General features: G+C 44.3%; 1 protein-coding gene across 5 annotated transcripts in view; it reads right to left on the minus strand.

The window, feature by feature from the left end:
• STON2 (stonin 2) overlaps positions 1 to 16,678 on the minus strand; it is a 67,162-nt gene extending 50,484 nt beyond the window's left edge. For 2 of the 5 annotated variants that reach the window (XR_014547736.1, XM_083612111.1), the window contains exons 1-3: positions 16,464 to 16,675; positions 4,363 to 4,566; positions 2,694 to 2,957 (exon numbers count right to left, since the gene is read on the minus strand). Coding sequence is in view for 2 of the 5 variants with exons in the window: in XM_083612111.1 (XP_083468237.1) it covers positions 2,694 to 2,957; positions 4,363 to 4,450 (352 nt within the window). In the remaining 3 variants the exon portion in view is untranslated. Of the gene's footprint in view, positions 1 to 2,693; positions 2,958 to 4,362; positions 4,567 to 16,463 lie in introns of all 5 variants that reach the window. The other 3 variants (XR_014547737.1, XM_083612112.1, XR_014547735.1) reach the window with 2 other exon arrangements.
• Positions 16,679 to 23,764: the final 7,086 nt, after the last annotated feature.

Below are 23,764 nucleotides of genomic sequence, written 5' to 3' on the forward strand. Positions count from 1 at the left end.
ACTGGGTTTTGAGTGAATTTGGCTGGGGAGGAATGTCAGGGAAATTGGTCTGAGGTAAAAACCTTTTAGAGGCAGGTCTCAGCAACAGCATCTCTTGAGTCCTTGGAAACCATCATCAAGCACGTGTGGATCTCAATATATCAGCTTTTCCTTATGTATACAATTAGCCCTTTGATAAACAGTCTTAGTTAACAGTTTGGTCCATCCCCAGTACTGGTGACAATCTCACACCTAATGCTAGGCTACCAGGAAGTTTTAAGAGTCTTTTAAGGGAATTGGTGCCAGCAGAAAAGGGTCACATTGGAGAACACTGTGGGCCAGATTCAACTAACCTGGTAGGCTAATGGAAGTCCTGGAAGAGGACTTCTGCTAGTGTAACAGGGCTTTCCCCCCCACCTCCATGCTTTCCCCCCAAATCTGCTCTGGGGAGATCAGCCTGTGGGGAGAAGATGGGAGAGAACATTCCATCCAGCAAGCAAAAATATTTGCATTGACAGAATAGTAGTGCAGTGTTGAATATCACCCTAAGTTACAGTGGCTGGTTCTATATAAGCAGTGCAAATACCTAAACGTGTGTTTACAGAAAGCAGGAACTGAGGGAACCCATTTCCTATACATGTGTATACAAAAACCTATGAAAACCGCATACCTGCCTGCTCTGCAAAGAGACTATTAATACATGGGATGCGAGGAGAGCTGGGATCCTCATCTCCTCTCTGTACACACTATTTTAGAATGTCTGAACAGAGATATGTTTCCTTATAAGCCTCAAGCGCAAACAGCATCTATAATCTGAAATGTCCAAAATCAGTTAGAAGAACGTACCTTCATAGTCTTTAGAAGCAAGCTCTACTCACACCATACATTTAAAGAACTATTATACCACTTTAAGAGTCATGGAGAATCCTGGAAACTGTAATTTGTTAAGGGTGTTGGGAATTACAGCTTTATGAGGTTAGCACCACGGTTCCCAGGATTCATTATTACTCTTAAAAGCAATGCTTTTATGATGTGGATGAGATCTAGAATAGCTTGCTTGAGAATTCTCTCTCCAAATTTGTTCCAGTTATATTACATACATCCTCAATCTTCAGCTACCTGAGCTTATAGCAAACTTTTCCTCCAGCAGCGAAGATAGTACAATTTGTTCCAATTTCAGCATGCCATCAAGCTCTCATCATTTTCAGTTATTGCTTTCCTTCTTCCTCAGCTGTACGATTCTCTTACTCAAGACTTGCCAGTTTCAGAGCGGATAGCACAATCGGCATTATGTGAAGTTTGCTCTGCTGTGAAAATGCCTCCCCAAGAATGTGAGATAAAGTCCTAGTTACTTGAGCCACTTAGAATCAGACAAAGTCCTTGAGAGGAGTGTGATCCAGATGTCACAATAGGCCTTTTCTAGCTCTACTTTTCATACCTCGCTACATTCCAGGGTGCAGTTTTGCCCAGCAGTTTATCTGATTGAATTGTGATGTCAGTATAAGAGAGAATTGAAACAGAGCCGAGTTCCTTGCTGCATTGGTAGCATAAGCAATCAGGGTACCATATGAGTTGTATGACTGACATGGCTATTTCCCATGCCATTGGTGACCCTTGCCAGGACTAGTGTCACAATACATTTGCATAATTAAACATTTTTTTGGAGGGGGGAAAATTAAGTGTTATTTCTAAAATAACACTTTTAGCAAATTCTTTCAAAGAAACCAACAACAAAGCTTTAAAAATTCAACAATTAGCATTTAAAAAAAGAATTAAAATCACAGAACAGGGGTTTTTAAATAAAAATAATAGCACAGTGGTGGAACACTTCCCCTGCAGAAGGCCCCTGGATCAAAGCCTGACATCACCTAAAAAAGGATCAGGTAGCAGGTGTTAAACCACTGCCAGTCAGAGAAGACAACAGTAAGTTAGATGGACAAATAATCTGACTCAGTATATTTCCTGTGTTGCTAACACAGGAACTCATATTTCCTGTGTTCCTAAAATCATCAGTAAAAATCATCAGAATCATATCATCCCTTAAAAATTCAGGATAATAATAATATATTTACCCAGTACTCTAAAGTTAGCAAAGTATGTACCAGTCAAGTATCTCTGGAGGAGCAAAATCTCACAACAAGGGTATCACTACTGAAGATGCCCTTTCTCCAGTTGCCAACATCTCAACTTTGAAGGGAGCAACAACACAGTCTCTGAAACAGTTAAAGAGTAGGTAGGTTTATATGGAATAGCAGATAGTCTTTTAGATACTCTGTGCATGTGGTGTGTGTGTGTATGTGATTCACTTGCGATGTTGACAATAAACAAGCCAAAATATCTGTGGAATGCGTGGGGGCAAGGCCTAGGGGATGGCTTCTTAATTATTTTAGCAAGGGACTAACTACCCTGCAGAACAAAGCCGTAAGAGCTCTGGTATGTAGAAGCCTCAATAAAATATTACAGAAGCCCCCAAATTGTGTCAGGTTGGGTATTATTCTTGAGGTCAACGATCTAAGCACACGTAAGCTGCATCAATGCAGCCTGTTGCTACTCCATCACAGGATCATTCCAGTTCGGTGTTATTCACAAGAAGTGGCTCTTGAGGGTTTCGGACAAGAGCCTCTCTCAGCCCTACCTGAAAATGCCAGGGACTGAACCTGGAATAATTTGCAAGCGTTACTGTAATAGACTTCAGTATAGTGTGACATCCCAACCTGTATGTGCATTCTCTGGTGAAGTGCTAGGCCAGGGTGCATCTTCAAACTGGACCCATGTGCTGAATGATGAAGACAGATCAGGCTTTGGAGACGGGTGGTTTTCAAGCAAACATATGGACACAGAGTCTGCAGCAGTTTTGTCCATTCCATCTCCCAGCTCAGCATGTGCAAGTGTCTGAAATTCTCCATCCAGGTTTTGGATGCCTTCAGAAGAAGTATCAGAGGAGGACAGAAACCTTTCAAGAGGTTCTCCAGTTTGGCCTGCAAGAAGAATCACAATATAATGTTGAAGTAACAAGGAATTTTTAAACATCCTTTTTCATCATTTGTAAATGTTCAATGTGTATAGGGCAATGTTACAGCTTTATGCTTCTGAGTGAAACTACCTGTTATAAGAAACACAGCACCCCATGTTGAGTCATTCTCCTTTCCACCATTAAAGAGACTTTGTAATGCATAGTACATGTTATACTGTGCCCCAGTGTCATTATACTGAGCAAGTATCCATCCCTGCCTGAAAGGATGTGAAGGTGGGGTGGGCAAATACACAGCTTAAATGCAGTTTCCACTACTCATTCTGGGGCTGGTTGGTCTTGGGAGTGAGGGACTTGTAGACCAGCAATATCTGGAGGGCTGCAGACTCCTCATCCCTGAACTAGATGTTACATAGGAGAAGGAGAAGTTCGGCACAAGGCTGCTTCCCCTCCCTAGGTCAAATTTCTTATAACACATTGAGGTGGTATATAAAAACTGAACATAGCTACCCGCATGTAATCGAATCCTTTAGCTACTTTCATCTAGCCTGTCTTTCCAAGGAGCTTAGGGTGACCCCATTTTAACTCCATAACTACGCTTTAAGGTAGGATAGGTTAATAGAGCATTTTACTCAAGTTCTCCGTGTGAGTTGAAGAAGGAATTCAACCTAGTTCTGAGTCCGAAACACTCTATCCCAGAGTTGGGAGACCTGTGGCCTTCCAGATGTTGCTATCAGCCAAACTGGCTGGGGCTGATGGGAGCTGGAGTCCAGCAACGTCTATAGGACCACAGGCTCTTCATCCCTGCTCTATCCATTACTTCACACTGGATTTGCACTATACAGACTCATGCTAGTAAAAGTCACAACTACTGCTGAAGCAGGGCTGGCCTGCCCATGAGGTAGACTGAAGCTGCTGCTTTGGGTTGCAGAATCCCATGGGGGGGGAGGGTATTCTTGCTGGAACTCTGGCAAGATCTTGCAGTGCTTTTGTGAGCTCTCACAATATCTTATTGGAAGCTGCTGTGAGACCTCAGTAAGCGAGGCTTTGGCGGGGTGGTGGAACAGCTTCCCGTTTTACCGCAGGCAGTGAAATGGGATAGTCCACCCCTGAGCACAAGCAATTCCTATTCATGCAAGGAGCTCCTCCATTTTAGTAGGCCCATGTGCAACATGCAACTGGGAAAACACAAAACCCCATGGGAGGAAGACCCATCAGTTTGTGCCTATCCTGAATGAATGGAGAAGAGGCTGCACTTCTTAAAAACAAAAAACAAAAACCGCTTATGTTTAAGTACAACCCACAGAGGACTTTGGATTGGAGTAAAAGAGTTGCCTTGTTTCCTTTGACTAACTTATTTATATCAAGATACAGCAACAGCCTATTTCATCAGAGGGAAGGAATTTGCCTACCCTGGGAGGCAACCGGTAGCAGCAGCCCATCGTTGAAGGAGACCCACTCTGATTGCTGGGAAGCAATTACGTTGGCTAGTGATGTCATGCTCGCTGCAAGTCGCTACTCATCTTCACATCACCGGCAGACAGTAGACAGCAGACAGCCCTCTTTGTTGCAAAGTTGTCATTTTTAAAAAAATCATTTCATTCCTGACACAGCAGCTGTAATGAGGGGGGGAAAAGATTAAAAATCCACAATTTGATTGTACAAGGGTATAAATGGCTACTAGTAAAGATTAGTGTCTCTGAATACCATTTGCTGTGGAAAACATACAGGAAAGTGCTATTGAACTACAGAAGGAGAGAGCAAATTTCAGGCTTGTGAGCGCCTAACAAATGGGTAGAAGGGGTAGGATTTGGGGGTTGGGTATAAGCTTAGCTTTCCTTTTTTAAAAAAGGAAGCGGACATTTCTGAGGGACAGGGAAGGATATTGGGGTATGCTTGCTTAAGTACTTTTCTATTATTTCATTCATTCCCCGAGTCTGCAGCCTTTGCAGAATAAAACACAACTGGCTGGTTTGGGCATGTTTTATTCCAAAGTAACTTCCTTGAAATAAAGATGTTATGCCAATCTTATTGGAGATTCAGTAATTTCTTGTGAAATTCCTAGAGATGTTTTGGCTGGGCAGGGATAAAAACCAGCTATTACTAGTCTTGTTTCAAATGGCAAAATGGATTGGGCTGGCCCTGAGCGATTCTGAAGGAGGTCTACTGTTGCTTGCATATGGAATTTGTGTAAGTAAGTGTAAGTGTAAATCAAGTAACCTATTTTTTTCCGGAATTGGAACTTTGGCTCTTTTGACCAGGTAACATTTAAACTGAGGGAGATTAAGGCTACTAAGTAAATTCAAAAGTTTTCCCAAATATAGTGCTCTCCGAATGTTTTTGGGGCTGCAACTCCCATCACTCCTTACCACTGGCAATGCTGCCTGAGGATGATGGGAGTTGGAGTCTATAGCATCTGGAGGGCACCAAGCTGGGGAATATTGTCCTAGACTAAAGAGATTTAAGTGGAGATTAAAATAGTTGGATTATACCACAATCTTTCCTCTCTATTTGCTCCGAGTATCGGTGTGTTCAAAAGGGATTGTTTACCTCTATTTATTTTGCTGAAGTTGAGAGTTTCCACTTGGAAAAATCTAGATCTTGAAATTCCAGTTCCAATAACTACATGGAATTAAAGCTGGTCTTCAAAGAAGACCCTTATGGAACAACAAATCATCTTACTTATGGAAAGTAAAAGATAAAGGCAAAGGGACCCCTGACCATTAGGTCCAGTCGTGGCCAACTCTGGGGTTGCGGCACTCATCTTGCTTTATTGGCCAAGGGAGCCGGCGTACAGCTTCCGGGTCATGTGGCCAGCATGACTAAGCCACTTCTGGCGAACCAGAGCAGCGCACGGAAACACCGTTTACCTTCCCGCCGGAGCGGTACCTATTTATCTACTTGCACTTTGACATGCTTTCGAACTGCTAGGTTGGCAGGAGCAGGGACCGAGCAACGGGAGCTCACCCCGTCACGGGGATTCGAACTGCCAACCTTCTGATCGGTAAGTCCTAGACTCTGTGGTTTAACCCACAGCACCACCCGCGTCCCAGTCCCACCCACGTCCCACAATACCAAATATGGGATCTAGGTTTCTTGCTACAAGAGCAATCCCAGCTCCTTCCTAACAACCTCCATAACCAGATTCCAATACCAAGTGCATGTTTTTTATAGCACAATTTAAGCAGGAAGCCCCCTTTGTAACCAGAGGTTTCCACTGATAAACTGAATTTGAAACCACAGTCCTGTTTGTGTATGCTGCCCAGCTATCGAGTGTTAAAGAGTTTAAAAGTGCAGAGAAGAAAGAACTCGAAGAGTTTTGCAAAACCAACCAGCAAATGGGGTCAGCATTAAACCAAGGAATTGCTGTATGTTCCTTGGAGAGGTAGGTAATTGTTCTCTGAACTACATAAAATAAATACCATAACTCTGCAGTATCACTTCTTAAAATAATCTGGCAACTAACATGTCACAGAGAAAGGGGAACTGTTAGGTTTCCTAGGGAACCCAAGCCCCATTTTTCAGGGGACCCAGATCTCCTGGTCCCTACTTTTAATAATCTTTCTATTTCTACCGATAACTTTTTGTGTGTGTACTCAATACTTTAAGGCAGTGTAATGTTCTGATGGGAAAAGAGAGCGAAGAGTGATTTACTGAAAACTTCACAACTGCGAAGAAAACTTGCCAGCTTGTTTCCCTGCCAGGGACAAGGAAGCTGGATAAGGATGGATAATGTGGGGGTGGGAGGAGGTGGACTCTAGCCAGGTGGACTTAATTTGAGTCAAGAGTTAATCAGAGCTCAGCCCCAGAAGCTGTTTTTGAAGCCATGGCTCACACTTGTGGTTTAAACAGGCAGGCTAGTTACAGAGAACTCTTTTCAAGACATTTAAGGTCACAGGCAGCGTGTGCTCTTTTTGGGTTTGCCCCTGAGAGAGGGAGGGATAGACTGACCTCAATATTTTGCTGTTTTTCCCACCTGACCAATTGAACCATTCTTTTGGCTTGCTGAAACATCTGTAATGTGAGTAATTTTTTAACAGAGCATTGCCCTCTCCCAATGCAGCCTAGCTGAGAAAGTCCTGAGCGAAATCTGAAGAGAGCAGGATGTGATCAGGCAAAAGGCTTTATCAAGAGTTTCACACGCTCAGGGAGCTGAGGAGAATGCTCTCTTTTATTTCAGTGTCCAAGAAAAACCTGTGAAAGGAGAGAGGATGAAGCAGGTCCGTTGCGGAGGTAGATTTGTTTCTCCTCACTGTGACCGTGTTTACCTGTCACGACTCCCTTTCCACTTCCATAAAAAACCCCCACACCAAATATATCCCCTCCCACAACCAAATGAAAATTCATCAAGACTGAGAGTTTAAACATGAAAAACAAAACTCTTGGTCTTTTAACGGCTAAATTCTGACAGTATTCCTTGTTGCTTTTGGGCTGAAGTGAGCAACAGGTGTGACTGAGTGCCACGATTCATCTTCATGTTAGGCCATGCCTGAAAGAAGGGCTGGGTATTTCATCTGCAAAATGAAAACAGCTCTTTGTGCCCAAAATAGTCTTAATGGACGAGTATCCAACCACAGAAGCGACTCATAATATATGAGCAAGACCCTAATGACCCTATGAGTCACTGAACGCCCATACAGTAGCTCTGAGGGTTTGGATGGCAAAGTCCCAGCACAGCACAGGGGCATAACTTTTCCTCTTTTTCCAAACCCTGGGATCTAACCTCAAGAGACTAGCAGGCAAGCCACTGCAATGCTATCAAGGCCGGTGTCAGAAGTCAGCATGGTTCATGCATCCTGCTGATGGCCCACACCCCAGCAGGAGAGGGGGTTTGTCCAAGGGGTGTCCTAAACCATCACTCCTTCACAGACAGACCCAAGTCATTTAGGTGCCCAAGGCAGACAGTTCAAATTGTGCTCTCTCCCACAACAATCTACAAGCTGCTCTTGTCATCAGGCAGTTGTCAAAGTCCCAGCATCTCAGTAACGTCAACCACTGATACTTGCCCTGGGTTTGGAAGCTGCCATTTATTTTCCTGATATGCTGCACAGTGATGCTACATCAGGGGCATTGTGGGAAATGAGAAGTGCTCCTGCCCCTACCCCCAAGGGGCCAATACTTGTGGGCTCTTTGCCCCCTCAAACCTGGAGCTGTCTCTGCCCTCAATAGTGGTAAAAGTAATATTATTTTACCACTCTGGAGTAATCATTTGCTGGAGGCCCTACATGCAGCAATTTTTAGATAAACTGCAAGGTCAGCAGGCTGTCAATTCAGTTTATCACCATTTCACATGTGCTTGAGATTTCGGTCACCGAGTGATGCGCATTTTCAGATTCTTAGCTAAACTACCCCTTCATTTCAACTCCAAAGAGTAATAGGAACATAGGAAGTTGCACTATACTGAGTCAGATCATTGCTCCACCTAGCTCAGTGTTGCCTACACTGACTCGCAGCCGCTCTCCAGGGTTCAGACGGGATTCCCTCCCCCGCAGCCCTACCTGGAATTCAGAGAGGCAATTAAAAAAATGCATAGTGGTGGCAGGAAGAGGTAAAGAGATAAGAGCACATTTCTGTACCCACTTCACTGTACTGTCTTAGTCTCAAGTCCTCCTTCAAGCAAAGCCCTGCCCGCAAGTCTGTAAAATTCCGAAATAACAAATATTTTATAATGTGGAAAAGACAGCAACCCATCGGACAAAGCAAGTGAAGTAGCAACATGAAACTTTTTGCTGCAATTATCAGGAGAGATTTGGGATGAGGAGCCAGCACGCAGGTGACACCTGGTCCTACCTCTTGCTTCCATCAGATTCTAGGAAGACTAGAAATCCTAAACTAATGTTTGATATCAATAAAGGACTAGATGTGTACTTAAATGAAATTTAATCCATTTAAGATGCAAATGCTGTTGGTTCAGCGAATCATCTGATCCAGGGTTAGGTGTCACACTCCCCCTTAAACCTCACAGGTTGTTAGCGCTTGTTGATCTGGCACACCTACATGGTTGAGTATCAGTGCCTTTTACCAGCTTTGGCTGTTGCACCCTTTCCTGGAAAAAGGGATTTGGCCACAGCCATTGTGCTCTACAGAACTGGAAAAGTATAACAAATGGTCCACAATATCATTGCCAAACTCTTGATCTCTGCTGTCTATTTTGTTGTTCCTTCAGCTTGTAAGCTGCCATGTTTTACAGCAATATAGAAAGAAGGTATACAAATTAAAAGTGAAATGAAATGAAAACGGTCTGCTACTGGGCGATCAGAGTGTAATTTCACCCTATCTTGTCTTGCTCATTTCTGGGCTCTTAAAGGTGCTACTACTTTCCTGCAAAGCCTCAAATGGCTTGGGACAGTGCATGCCCAAATCTGAAATGCTGCACTGACCTGAGATTTGGTGGGTGTGCATGAAAAACACAAGTTCCTACAGGTGTGGTGGCCCTGTCAGCATAAGACTTTTGGCATCTGGTGCCTCTTTGAAGAGCAGGAAGCTGAAACAATCTTTTTTGGCCACAAAAGCTTATGCCCCCCTATATTTATGGGTCTTCAAGGTGCCATAAGAGTCTCAGCTGTTTCCATTGCATTGGTTGACCGCCAACATAAAGTGACAACTTACAGCACTAACTGATGTGGATCTGCTGAGAATTCAACCCCACTGTGTTTGGAATTATGGCTCTGTTGAGATTTAACCAGGTACTGTAGCACAATAAGAATCAAAACGTATTACTTCACAGCAAGCAGTGTTCTCCTGTGAAAAAGCCCCATTAGAGACATGGCAGGAAACTATTGCTTTGACCATTAAAAAGAAAATCCAGTTATGGAAATAATCAGCTTGAAACATTACTTATTGAGTCTCGGTGTTTTAACATTGATGCTGTATTACAGCACATCTTCCCATTACATAATGGCACTGAAAATTAAAAGACAGTTTTCGTAGCAAATGCACAGCTGGTTCGTCAAAGCTCAAACAAGATTACTGCTGTATGGCATATATCAATGGCATGGAGAGGATTGTAGACCCACGTATAAACCTTGCTTGTTAAAATGCTCTAAACCAGCCCTCCCAAACCTGCAGATATCTTTGGACTAAAACTCCCATTATGCCTGGCCAGGGCAGATGGAGGGCAACAAGCTGGGGATGACTACTCTAAACCAAGGGCAAGATCAAACAGGGCCAGGGCACATAGGTTATGCACATGGTGGAATACAGGAATAGGCCACTCTACCACATGAAATAAGAATTGAGATATATTCCTATTTCCCTTACACACTTGGCAGATCCAGCTCTGCTTTGGGAAAAACTGTGTTCTCTTTCCTACTGCCCTGCTCAGCGAGATAACACACTGGACTGTGATATTCCTCATTCCTGAAGATCGTTTGAAGGCTTGAAGCAATACTTCATCAATACTACCCCCCATCACAGGTCACACAGTATTTTTCTCCTGTTGTTGCAAGAGCAGCAACACCACTCCCTGCCAGTGTTGGGATATTCCATTCCACCTTAAGAACAGACGTGTGGAATTGTTGTATGTCACATGTCTGTTTACACTCCAGCACAGCTTGCTGGGTACTTCTGTTTGTGTATAGCTTTTGCTTTTGCTGCCTTGCTTTGGACACGAAGGAGATCAGACATGTAAATATGCTCACACAACTTCTCCTACCACTTCTGTTGCGTGGCGTTTACTCTGCTGAGTAGCGTGCCCTAGCTTCTGAAGCTTGGGTAGCAGATGCTGCACCAAGGATTGGAGGTCGCCCGGCACACCGGCCGGTGGGCTGGAACCAGCTGGGGACCTGCCAATTGTCCCCGTTTCCCTGGTTGCATGCCAACAGCCAGATCCCCTGAAGGCATTTTAGTAGTGGGCAGCAATGCTGGCCTATATATATCCATGAAAACCAGGGCTTTCTTTCAGCCGGAACTTGCCGGAACTCAATTCCATCATCTCTCAGGTGGGTGCCATTACTGTTCTAAGAAAACAAGGGAGGTGTTCATGGCACCTCTAATCTAGAAAAATAGCACTGACAAAATCTCTAGATTTTATACATTTATAGATCCATGGGTGGAAGTAAATTAAGACAGTGGGAAGCCATTGTAGATGGAAGCTTCACTCCCTTTCAAAAATGGCTGCTAACCTACTGCTAAGATGGTCGTCCTAGGGCCCATTGGGATGGACTGCTGAGAGGTCCTTCTCAGCCTCTGGGGCCCTTGGCCACTGCCCAACCTGACCAGTCACTGGCACTCGGTCTGATACCGCAACATCCAGTGCTACACAGTGGTATCTCCAGATGATGAAGTCAGATACTGATATACATTCCTGCACTGGTGTTATTAATTTGCAACAATTAGTAAGCCTGGAGGGATAATGGACATGATGGATTAAAAATGCATAGAAAATGGTAGGTGTGGTTATTCTAGACGCATATCCTTCCCCACTAATGGTCGGTCTCAGTCTCGCTCTCCCTGCCCTTCCCTGGCAGTGCTTGTGGGCATTTTCTTATTTCATTTACAATTCATGCAAAATTACTTTCTTCACACTAGGACTGAGCAGAAAAGACTGCAAGCAGAAAAAGTCAGTTCGAGTAGTAAACACGAAAGAATGTGATGCTTCCCACACGGAACATTTTGACAAAGCAAATGGAAGAAAGCCTCTGTAAATTTGGTGGTATAAAATATGTATGAGCAAAACTGCATTTCTCAAAGTCTTCTGCAGCCAGGGAGAAAACCTCACCTGTGGCAGGTGGGTGGGAGCCTTTGTACTAGACAGTCTGTCAAGGAGGGGGGAAAAACTAGTTCACTGTTACATAACCAATTTATTTCTCACACAGTCCTTGATCTAAAATTCTCTCTTTGCTGGGTAAAAATGGGGAACAACAACATAAATATATGCAGCAAGTCAAAGCTCTCAGGTGGCAACAGATGACTGTACCTACTCTTAGAATCACAGAATTGTAGAGTTGGAAGGGACCTCAAAGATCATCTAACCCAAACCCCTGCAATGCAGGAATCTCAGCTAAAGCATCCATGACAGATGGCCATTCAACCTCTGCTTAAAAACCTCCAAGGAAGGAGAGTCTACAACCTCCCAAGGGAGTCTGTTCCACTGTCAAACAGCTCATAGTATCAGAAAGTTCTTCCTGATGTTTTGTCAGTTTCTCCTTTCTTGCAACTTAAATCCATTGGTTTGGGTCCTATCCTCCAGAGAGGGAGAAAACAAGCTTGCTCCATCTTCCATGTGACATCCCTTTAAATATCTCCTCTCAGCCGCTTCTCCAGTCTAAGCATACCCAACTCCCTCAACTGTTCCTCACAAGGCTTGGTTTCCAGACCCTTGATAATCTTGGTTGCCCTCCTCTGCACACGTTCCAGCTTGTCAATATCCTTCTTAAATTGTGGCACCCAGAACTGGACACAGTGTTCTAGGTGTGGTCTGACCAAAGCAGAATATAATGGTACTATGACTTCCTTTGATCCGGACACAAATCTTCTGTTGCTGCAGTCTAGAACAGCATTAGCTTTTTGTGCTCATGCATCACACTGATGACACATGTTCGTCTTGTGGTCTACTAAGACTCCTGAACCTTTTCACATGTACTACTGGCAATCCAGGTGTCTCAACTTATATTTGTGCATCTGGTTCTTCCTGCCTGAGTGCAGAACCTTTGTCCCTACTGAAATTCATGTTGTTAGTTTGGGCCCAGTTCTCCAATCTGTTAAGGTCATCTTGAATCCCAATTCTGTCTTCTGTAGCATTAGCTACCCCTCCCAGTTTGGTGTCATCTGCAAATCTGATGAGCACCCCCTCAATTCTTTCATCCAAGTCATTTGTAACATTGAACAACAACAGGTCCAAAAAAGAATGCTGCAACACCCCATTTGTTGGGGGGGGGGTTTGAACTCTTGAAGTGCAGTATTAACATCCCTGACCAATCCATGACAAGATGGTTTAAATCCCCAAGCTGTTCCAGTAGGACAAAAGGCTGAATTTCTGAAAGTGACACAATATTGCTATTTTGAGGGCTTTCAAAAGGTTAATCTCTTTGCAACAGAACCACTACATTGACGAAAGATATATCCCCACATGTATCCTTCAAAGTACTATTTTGTGGCCAAGGGATCCTTTTTGAAAGTGATTTTTTTTAAAGTTTACACATGTGCAAAGCACCTATTGGCCCAAGAATGATGCCACCTGGGGTGGTGGGGGAATGTTGCATGGAGAGTCTTTGTGAGATGTTTTGTCTAGCAATAACAGAGGGTAAGCCCAGCCTGCTCCCTTTTGGTGGAGAAGTGGGCAGCTGTGAGAGGGCTGGTGAAGACAGCTAAGAGGCAGGGCTGTGAAGTTGTTTTCCTTCCCTTGAGAATGCTAAGGCGATGCCTCCTGAAGAGCAGCCTTCTCCCACCCTACTGAAAACATTTTTGCCTGAAGAGCTGCTCTCCTGTGTGAACTGCAGACCCTGACAGAAGGAGCTGTCAGCATTTTGGAGGAGACCCCTCTTTCCTGTGCTCCCCTAAAACCACCATTGCCGGGGATAGATGGCCGACTGATATTCAGAGGTTAACAAGACAGACCTATGATGCAAGCAAGATATGCAGTAATTTTATTTTCCTTATTTAACCAGACACCAGACCCGTTACAAAGATTTCTCCAAACGTGACATGAAGGCCGGTAACATCAACCCCGCCATATGGGAATCCCTGCCTAGAGGCAGTCAGGTCGTATAGCAATGACCAGAGGAGGAATGACTGCTGGGAGGAGCACAGAGAGAAGCACAACCAGACACCTGCCCCAGCTGCAACAAAACATGGCTCTCCCATATCGGCCTCTACAGCCACAGGAGGCCCTGTAACCTTCCAACAGGTTGACTTCACCCACAATGGGCACTCCTCCATTGTCTCCTGAGACAGATGGATGCCAACCTATTATTTTCCACTTGGGACGAATTCCAGAAGGGGAGTGGACATTCCAACTTTGCATGGGCAGGTCCTGAAGAACTAGAAAGATGCATTTTCCCCATATGTCCCAATTTGGGGGAGTCTTGAGCTACCATCAGTAGGACCTGGGCTTGCTCAAAATCCTTTGCTGCCTCAGGCAAAGGATGACATGGTGCCACCCGCACTTCAACCCCAACTTCACAAATAGAAGATGACCTGACAGGCAGTTGAATTTCAACACCGGTAATGGGGTAATATCCTTCCCTAGACCAGAGGGCAGCACGGCATGCACAGCTTACTCCTACCAACACCTTGCCATGGCTCCTGCCTTACCTGCCAAAACAATAGGGCCGGGGCCAGTTACAGAACCTCCAGACTTGATGGCAGTGCTTGTATTATTTATTTTTAATTCATTTCAGCCACTTGGGGGGGGGACGGACAATATAATTAGCTGAAAAGCAGGATAAAAATCTAATAAACAAACAAACAAACAAACCAATGACTAAATGGAGGCTCCTTGTTGAAAGAACATGGAGCTGAATACCAGTTGTTCAAAGGCATTGGTAGAGGGAGCTGTTGGCTTCCAGCTCTGGTTGTGGGCTTCCCAGAGACATCTGGCTGGCCCTTGTGGATTGTCAAGACCCCAAGTTACTGCAGAGGAGCTTTGAGGGACTGGATTCTGGAGTTTTTGTCTGGCCCAGGATGGCTCTTTTTACATTCGTACATTTAAAGCATGGCCTTGAACCAATGTTTGCTCCCAGATGGAGGCTTAATACTGAGCTATCACAAGTGCTGTCAAGGTCGTGCTTTGGGGCAGAAGTCCAAGGCCTTACTCAGAAGAATGAGCAAGAGAGGCTCCCACGTTTTTCAGGGCTAGCTTACCACATTTTGAAGTGAAGTATTCAAATCTAAATGCACCATCATCTAAAGAACACTCCTGTCCCTAGACCATTACTGTAAGTTCATAGTCTAAGGCTCCATCTGCACTGTAAATGAAAGCAGCACCATACAGACATGGCTTCTACCAAAGAATCATGGGAACTGTAATTAATTAAGGGTGAAGAGAGCCATTGGAAGATCCCCCCCTATTCTTCTCACAGCAGGAGTTTGAGCGTTTTTCTCTTAGAAAGCCACTAATCTGTTACTTTTTCCATACCAGGCTTTCATTCATCTTTGGAAAGTGATGAATGCACCTGTTTAATTTATTTCAGAAGTTAATGTGAGAAATGCTATTCACATTACTGCGAGAACTTTCTAGCCACAGGGCTGGCCCTTGCAAGACATTCTGGTACCAGAGATGGAAAATCCACACGGCACCCCACTTTCCCACTGACATGAGGCTCACAGCTCCCTGGAAATTCTCTTGGGCAAAACTCATGAACAAGACGCGTACAAAAGACTGATGACCTATCGATGGATTGTGCTCCAAAGGTAAGATCTGCCTGTTCTTCTTAATGGCTCCTCAACTTCAATCCAGACAACAACAGTTTTAACACACACACACAATCCCATCTCTACCGTCTTAGTTTGCCTAAATGGGATATTTCTGATTCCTAGCACAAAACAGAACCAAGGCAATTTCTTGCATTATATAACTGCCTTTTCCTTTTCGCTAAACTCCAGGAACACCACCTAAAACTCTGGTATGTGAAAGGATAGAAGTCAATAATGGATGCATTGAGAAGAGAAGGGGAGGAACTCCCAACACATTATCGACTTGCATTTTTCTGAAGCCCTGCGGGTGCTAATGTCTGGGAAGATAATGCATTCCGGAAAGAGACAAGAGACACTAAAGGGTTGCTAGGACCAACGAGAGAAATAACCGCTTTCCCTTTAAGCAGGTGCTCGAGCAGATTCGAGTACAGAGTGAAGAGAGAGGAGAGTGCCTGAAAGGGGCACCATCAATCGCGAGCAACAGAGCGCAGCTAAAGTGGGTGAGGGAACGGGGAAGATCACCCCTCCAAAAACACCCGATCTCTATACTGAGCGCCGTCCCCTAGGAGAGTTTAAAAGCAACAGACAGACAAACCCAACAGCGTCCCTGTGTCACAGGCTATATAATACAAAGAGCGATACCCACCGCCGGTCGTGGGCGATCACGGATCTCCCTGGCTACCGGGTCTTCCCCGGTGCCGATTTCTAGCAAATGATTTACAAAAGGGGGGTAAAAAAAAGCCAAGCGTAAAAAAAACACCACCCTCTATAAACGCAGTGTCCCTTCCTTCACCTCCACCGCGCCCTACCCAGCGGCGTTCGCCGAGCTACTTTCGAGGCAGGCGAAGTATCTCGGTCTTCTTTGTTTGGCTGCGAGGGATTTGCACGCTCCAAGCGTGGTGCTCTCAGGTCCCCGCCAAGCAGCCGGTGCAGTTTCGCAGGCTGAAAGTGCTCCGCGGAGCCCAGGCGAAACCCGGGCGGAGATCTGGACGCGGCGACGCGCACATGTTCCCACGGCGGGGCGAGGCTGCGATCACACCGGCAATATCTGCGGCCGTCGCTGCCTCCTTGGCCTGACCCTGCCCTCCACCTGCCTCGTTTGGTTTGCAGAAGAAGATCAGGAAATACAAACGTGGTGTGCAGCAAGAGATCGGGTTACCTTGGAAGCGCCACGCAGTCTTTCTCTCTCTCTCCCTCCAGCAAAAAGGTGTGTGTGCTGAAAGGGAGAAAGGCTGTGGTGGGGAGATGGGGGAAATTTAAATCCCGGCAGGAAAGTTCAGCGGCAGGCGATCCAAGCGGAGGAAGCCAAGCTCTGCCATCCCCTCTTGGAGCGAGAGGGCTGCACTCCTGGCGCTCTCCTCCCTTCCCTTCGAGGGAAGGAACCCGCGCAGGGGAGAGCCTCCATTGGGCGGGATCCGAAGCCGGGGAGAGCAAAAGATGATCGGGATTGGCTGGCGGGGAAGGAGGGTGTGGCAAGGCTGTCCCAGGGTGTTTCCTCGCTCTCTCGACCCCCCACCACCCAGTGCAGCCTCGGAGATGTCGAAGGGTTGACCGTCTATTTTCATTCTCATCGAAGGCTTTAACTGTAAAATGCAAAACAACCGCGCGCAATCCTCCCCCGGTGTCGTCATCGGTGGTATATTATAAATGCACATAACATTTCACAGAGTGACATAAAAAACCCAATGGGATTAGAAATAGAGATATGTGTTCCGAAGATGTTATTATTAAATAGAACGAAATAATAAGAAACCTTCGTTAGATGCCCGACCGCATGCTGGAGGTGTCACACCGAAGCACACCAGCCAAGCAAATCAATTGTCCTCTGCCACAAAAAAGCTAACAGCAAACAGCGCTGTACAAGGAAACCAGCCAGCAGAACGGAAGACCATATGAAAAGCCCGTTTTCACCCTCCCAGAACAATTTTTTAAACGAAGTTTGGTGCGACAGATTCAAGGGATAAGAGTGTTTCTTTTCAGGCAAGCATCATTACAGCTAATATGTTTTAATGTCAGCTTTGTTTTAATTCGACTGACCCTGTCCATGATTGATGCTGTATTCTAATTTCTGGAGTTTTTCTGATTCCTGCCGTTTTGTCAGTGGTAATCACCCTTTGAGAGTGGGTTATACTTTTTGTCAAATGAATAAATGGATAAAGAAGTAAAACTGATTATGACATAGCATGTACATGATTGCATGTAAGAGCTACATGAAAGCCAGTTTTGCACTGAAAACGTTTGTTTAGAACTGCAGTGACTTCCAAACATCTGGATACAGGGAAAAACAAATGTTCACACAATTTTCTGGCAACAACAGTGTTTCCTACAGTTATTTATTGTATTTCTTACTCTCCCTTCACCAGAAGGTCCCATGGCAAGTTACAGTATATACAACTGCAATTAAGATCGTAAAAACAACCCCACCCACAACTCCCATAATATAATCCATACAGCATATTACAAGGAGGAGAGTATAAAAAATATTCTTCAATTCTCAGTGGCCTCTCTGCCCTTCTAGTACAAAGACAGTACCGTACTACTAAGATCTAACAAGGCTGGTTTAAGTTGTGTTAAGAGTGCCACATACAGTACAATAAAGTGCTTTGGTGGAATATAAAATATAGATGATAACACAAGGTGCCAGCTGCTGTATAAAGTGCTAACAACAGCTCATAAAGTTCAATATCAATACCATAATGGGGTAATGATGGTACCACACATTCCTTTTCCTTCTTGTGTTGTTCCACACAGGAGAAGTGTCAAGTGTGAAAAGGTCCACATACATTTTTTAAGCCACTTTCACTTACTATTTTAACTTAGAACAACAAGATTTTAATTGGAGTTGCGTCACACATGACAAAATACATTGGGGCAGACCTGGTATGACTATATACACCCTCATTTAGCTATGCCAGAATAGGATTCGTAAAGAAATCATTATCTGTGCAGTTGACCTTAGGGGTGGAAGGCAGTTAAAAACCAATAAAAAAATGTCCTGTACAATCCACAGCTCATCTTACGGTAAGAAGTTTGGAATCCAGTCAAGGCTGTAGTTTCAACTGTTTAGGTTGTCATGTGTGAGCAAGGATTTTGCCCCCACTCTATTAAGCATTTAGTATTCCTCCTTCATCAGAAATGTTCCCATTATAGCTAGTAATCAATATTCCGCTTTATATGCCAACCCACTTAATGCACACAGACTTACTGACTTTTCTTGGTCACTTCAAGATCCAGTATTCTCTACCATGCACAATAGTATTTACTCAGAGACTAGAATAATTCAATGTTGCCTATGAGCTCAACCATGCAAGCACTTTCTTTCCCTTTAAAGCAGCATTCTAGGAGAAAAGAGAATGATTTTTTATTTTATTTCAGCAATGACAACATCTTGTAAGATTCCCTTCTGTTCATTACAAGCAGCTGGTGTTGCTGTGAAAACGAAATACATTAATGTGAAAATGCGGGCGATTTATTCTCAGAATTTCCACCTCCTTCTTGTGCAACATTTTTTAAAAAATTACATGATACCCCACCCTGCAGTAAGAGGTACACAGTAAATTGCACATTTTTATCCTTTGGCTACATATGATTACACAGTAGCCCATAAGATTAGGAAGTCTCCTGTTTGCCAGTGGGTAAAAGGTGTGGGTTTGACCAAACTGCGGGAGGCAGTGGAAGACAGGAGTGCCTGGTGTGCTCTGGTCCATGGGGTCACAAAGAGTCGGACATGACTAAACGACTAAACAACAACAACAACAAAAGGTGTGGGACATGGGAGGCGCTCTGGTCTAAACCACTGAGCTTCTTGGGCTTGCTGATTGGAAGGTCGGCAGTTCGAATCTGCATGACGAGGTGAGCTCCCATTTTTCTGTTCCAGGACCTGCCAACCTAGAAGGTTGAAAGTATACCAGCGTGTGTAGATAAATAGGTACCGCTGCAGTGGGAAGGTAAACGGCATTTCCGTGCGCTCTGACTTTCGTCATAGTGTTCTGTTGCACCAGAAGTGGTTTAGTCATGCTGGCCACATGACCTGGAAAAGCTGTCTGTGGACAAATGCTGGCTCCCTCAGCCTGAAAAGCAGAGATGAGTTCTTTGGCTTCAAACAGGGTCTTTTGACAGCAGCATTCTCAAGCATTGAGGGGTGTTTCCACCTCCTCTGTTGGATCCAAGAATTCTCCCTCTAACCTCCCATAAGAAGAAATCCTCAGGACTGGCTCCAGGAGTTCCTGCCCTCTCCTCTAGGTGCTTGACCTGTGCCATGTCTGGCTCATTCTCTGAGGACTCCGTGTCTAGTGCCAGGTCATGGGTAAGCATAACACACACCATACACAACATTTTATTTAGCACTTGTAACTGGGCTACTTGCACTAGGTGAGAGGGCAGGAGAAGATGATGACTTCATGCCTAGTGAGCTAGAAAGGTGCCATTGCTCTGAGGAACAGCATGTTTTGCATGTTTAACATTTCAGCAATTCAGATGGCAATTCACATCAAGTAGCAGAAGCTGTGGAAAACTGTATCTGCAAACCCTCCTGCTTCATTTAACCACAGTTCCCTGAGATTGGACATAATGGAAACTGTGGTTAGTTCAGTAGTTGAGGGAAGGTAGTAGGTGTTCAGAACTTTGGAGATTCTCTAAAGGAAGCCCTATGCACAATGCATTGGCAGTAGTCTAATGTGACTGCTACTACAGCACAGATAACAGTGTCTAGGAGAAGCACAGTTGGTGCACCAGTCTGAATCTGTGAGAGCCAATTCATGCCACTTTGGCATGGATCTAGCACTACCTCAACCCAGGGCTGACCCAATACATGTTGGCATGTACTCCCCCCGCCAGAGAAGGAGTGAGTGAAGATCTACATCAGGAACAAGGGTGGGAGGAGATCAGCAGTGCCTCCTATTTGCCATAAGGCCACTATAGAGGGGACAGATCTGGCCTCCAAGGAGCACAGCGTAGCTGTTGCTGCTACTATGGCAGCAGCAGCAGGCAATGCATTCTTGGAGGCCAGATTTGCTGTCCCAGTGGATCCTGTTGCCTGAGGCAGCTGCTTCACCTCATGGGTGGGCCGGCGCTTCCCCATACCTAACTGTGAACCTGATCTTTTAGGGCGAGTGTATCATCTACAATATGCTGAACCCTATCTTCCAGATCAGCTGGAATCTTACCAGCAGTACCTCCGTCTTTAGTTTATTGGCCTTCATTCAATCATTAAGCAACTTAAAACATTGCTTTTGCATATCCATTGCTTCACCTGATGAAAATAATAAATAGAGCTGGGTTACAAAATGTGCTTGATTCAAGCAGAGACACAACGACAATGAAGTGGGTCTAGCCTGTGACCTTGTTACACAGTCTGCATACTGGATATAATACTCCCCAGAATAGTCATAACAGGTCTTTTATGTTGTGAACCACCCTATTATCTTTGGATGAAGGGCAGTATACACATTTAATCACCATCAACAGGCAAGTGTTTGTGGGAAAAGATCCTTGTAGGCCAAAAGTTCAAAAACCACTGAATTAAATAGTTATTGCCATTGTGAATTATTAGTGTAGGTTGAAAACTGTTAGTCCACAACTAAGGCCAGTTTGCCAGTTACCCAGCACCTGGAGACAATCAGCCACGTCATGTATCAACAGCAGTGACCAGAGGAGGAATGATGCCTTCACCTGCCCCACCTGCAACAAAACGTGTCTCTCCCATATTGGTCTCTACAGCCACAGCAGGCGCTGCAATTCTCCAATGGTTTGACTTCATCTCCCAACAGTGTACCCTTCCATTTTCTCCCAAGACAGACGGAGGCCAGCCCAGGTTCACCTGAAATATAGACTTCCCATCACTGCTAAATACTTCTTGTTTGCATTCCTGCGTTCTCAGCCCAGCTTGAGGAAGAGCACAATTAAGCTGGAAATTATATGTTGTCTCCAACACTTCTCAGCCACCACACACAATTAGAGCATTAGCTAACCGTCTGTTTGGGTTTGTTCATGCTGGAGATGGAACAGGCAGCAATACTTTGAGATTAACCTCCTGCTAATTTGGGGGGTGGGGTGGAGGAGAGAATCCACATAAGCATTATTACTACTTTTAGGAGTATTTTTTGAGTACTGGACAACTAAGAACCTCAATGGGGAATCTTTAGCAAAAGCGGGTGGGGAAGGCAGACAGCTGTAGAGTGAGGTCATATTATGTCATTCTTTTCAGCATTCTTATATCCCACTCCCTTCTGTGCATTTTTCTCTCCAGGCAGGAGCAAAGTCGACACATATTCATGATAAAAAATAAAGTAAGACTGGTTGGCACAATCCAGTTGAAGCTGAGCACCTTTCAGTCACGTTCTTTTCTCTGGAAGAGGCTTAAAGCAGATGCTTAAATCTCCCATTTCAAATAAAAGCACCCAGAAAATGCCTAGCATTAGCTGATTTGTGCCTATAGATTGTTTTGCACAGTCCTAACACATCCCAAATCACTTTTAAGAATTCAGTTCCTCATAAGATATTAGTCACAAATACAATCTAACAACACTGGAAACCTCAGACCGGCGTAAGCCAGTCCAATAAACAGAACCAAAACAAACAGGAACACAAATTCACCCAAAACCATTTTATTTTGAGTGGAAAGCGCCAAAGAAAACAAGACAGACAGAATTTATGGTCAGCAAATCTCAGCAATGCAAGATTATTATTTTTAAAAAACCACAAAACATTAGCATTGCCACTATCTGGCTTATGTATTTAGGCAATTGATAAACAATATACATTGATAATGTGTTAGTTTGAGCAGTTGGCTAACAGCCCTCCTTCAGGTGTGCTGGGGCTGGAAAATGTGCAGCCGCATTTCTCAAACTGTGCTCCAGAGACCACCAGGACACTTCAGTGCTGCATCCCACCTGCCTTGTCATGCCGTGGCTTTATTGTTGAGCGGTGGGTAGCAGCATTTCCCTGCATGTACAGTGCACAGGAATATGTAGGAGATGAATTGGTAAGAGAGTAAAGCTGCAGCATGCAGTGTGTCAGGGTGGGAATTAGGGATGCGGGAGAAATTGTATTCAGTTCACATTTAAAGGTGAATTTACCTAATCCACACTTTGCAAAACAAGATGCGAACCTTCAGCCTCTGAAATTCACACTTCTCCGATTTCTGCAGTGTAGTTCTCCAGACAAATAATGGGTACAAAAATGTAAAAGAATGAAATTTATTGTTTCCGCCTTTCCATTCCTCTCTCTCCTCTCTCACAATCTCTATATTGCCTATAACAGCAATGTCACGCTTTGGGTATGGCTAATTTGTCTGAACACTTCTAGGATTTGAAAACTGAGTCTCTGTATGTTCTATTGAGAGAGGGATTTTAAAAAAATAAATGCAAATGCTATGGTAAAATGTGCATTGAATAGAATAGAATCACAGAACATGGGTAAAAGAATGTATTCAGGAAATTTGCAGGAAAACTGCATATCAAAATGCATACATTAGGATAAATGAACACTAAAATGCTACTGAATTTTAATGAGGTTTGTGTTATTTTTTAAAAAAATTTTTCCTACAAGCTGATGTAGAAATGTACAGAAGTGAAATTAAGAATGTGAAGAAACTGAAAGAAAACTGAGTTTGACATACCCGCCCATCTGAAAAGCAGAGGAAACGGATGTGGCAACAAGTGTCAGGGAAGGAAGACAGCAAACAGGAAGGAGGGAGACTGAATGACGAAGTTGTCCTGTGATCTGCTGCTGATCCTTTTGACCCATCCACTTCACGCAGACTCACTCCCCACATCCTAATTCTCCCCCCACTCTCCATCTCCTGCCAAACCCAGAAGCTTCTCCACCCTCCCTTTAAGGGCAAGGGCTAGAGGCAGCATTGAAGGAAGCTAGAGAGCCAAAAAGGTTACTATTTTTAAAGAGTAATCTAATAAACTGGGAAAAGAAAAGAAAACTGGGGACAAGAGATAGAGCTTTCATAGGAAGATGTGAATGTGAAAGAAGTAGGTTGAAAGGAATGAAAGACACCGGCAGCTTGGGGGGAAATAAGTGAAAGCTAAGTGTGAAAAGAACAAGGAGATGAAATTACAGATCAGTTAAAAACAAAAACAAAAAACGCCAACCACTTTGAGAGGAGTATGTGTATATTGGGTGAGGGTGGTGGTGGTGGAAGGTAGATAAAATAAAGAAATAAAATGCCCTCCCCACTAAGAACTTCTGGGTCAGCAATTCTGCATAAAATGGGGAGGCTGAGTCACAAAATGTCTCATGCAGTCTGTACTTTTCTTCAAGAAAGATGAACTGTGGGCAAAGAATTTAGCAATTTAGAAAAGGGATTACTTAGCAATGGGGGCGGGGGGGGGGAGTCTTTAATTGCCAGCTCATTCTGCCAACCCCTTTCTGCTGCCATTTTGTTATTGGCACCGCCATTTTGTGATGGGTGGGCTTCAGTCTCATTTTAGCCAGCTCAAGTGGATCCTG

Source organism: Podarcis filfolensis (genome assembly GCF_964270895.1).
Source record: "Podarcis filfolensis genome assembly, chromosome: 1".
Classification (NCBI taxonomy): Eukaryota; Metazoa; Chordata; class Lepidosauria; order Squamata; family Lacertidae; genus Podarcis; species Podarcis filfolensis.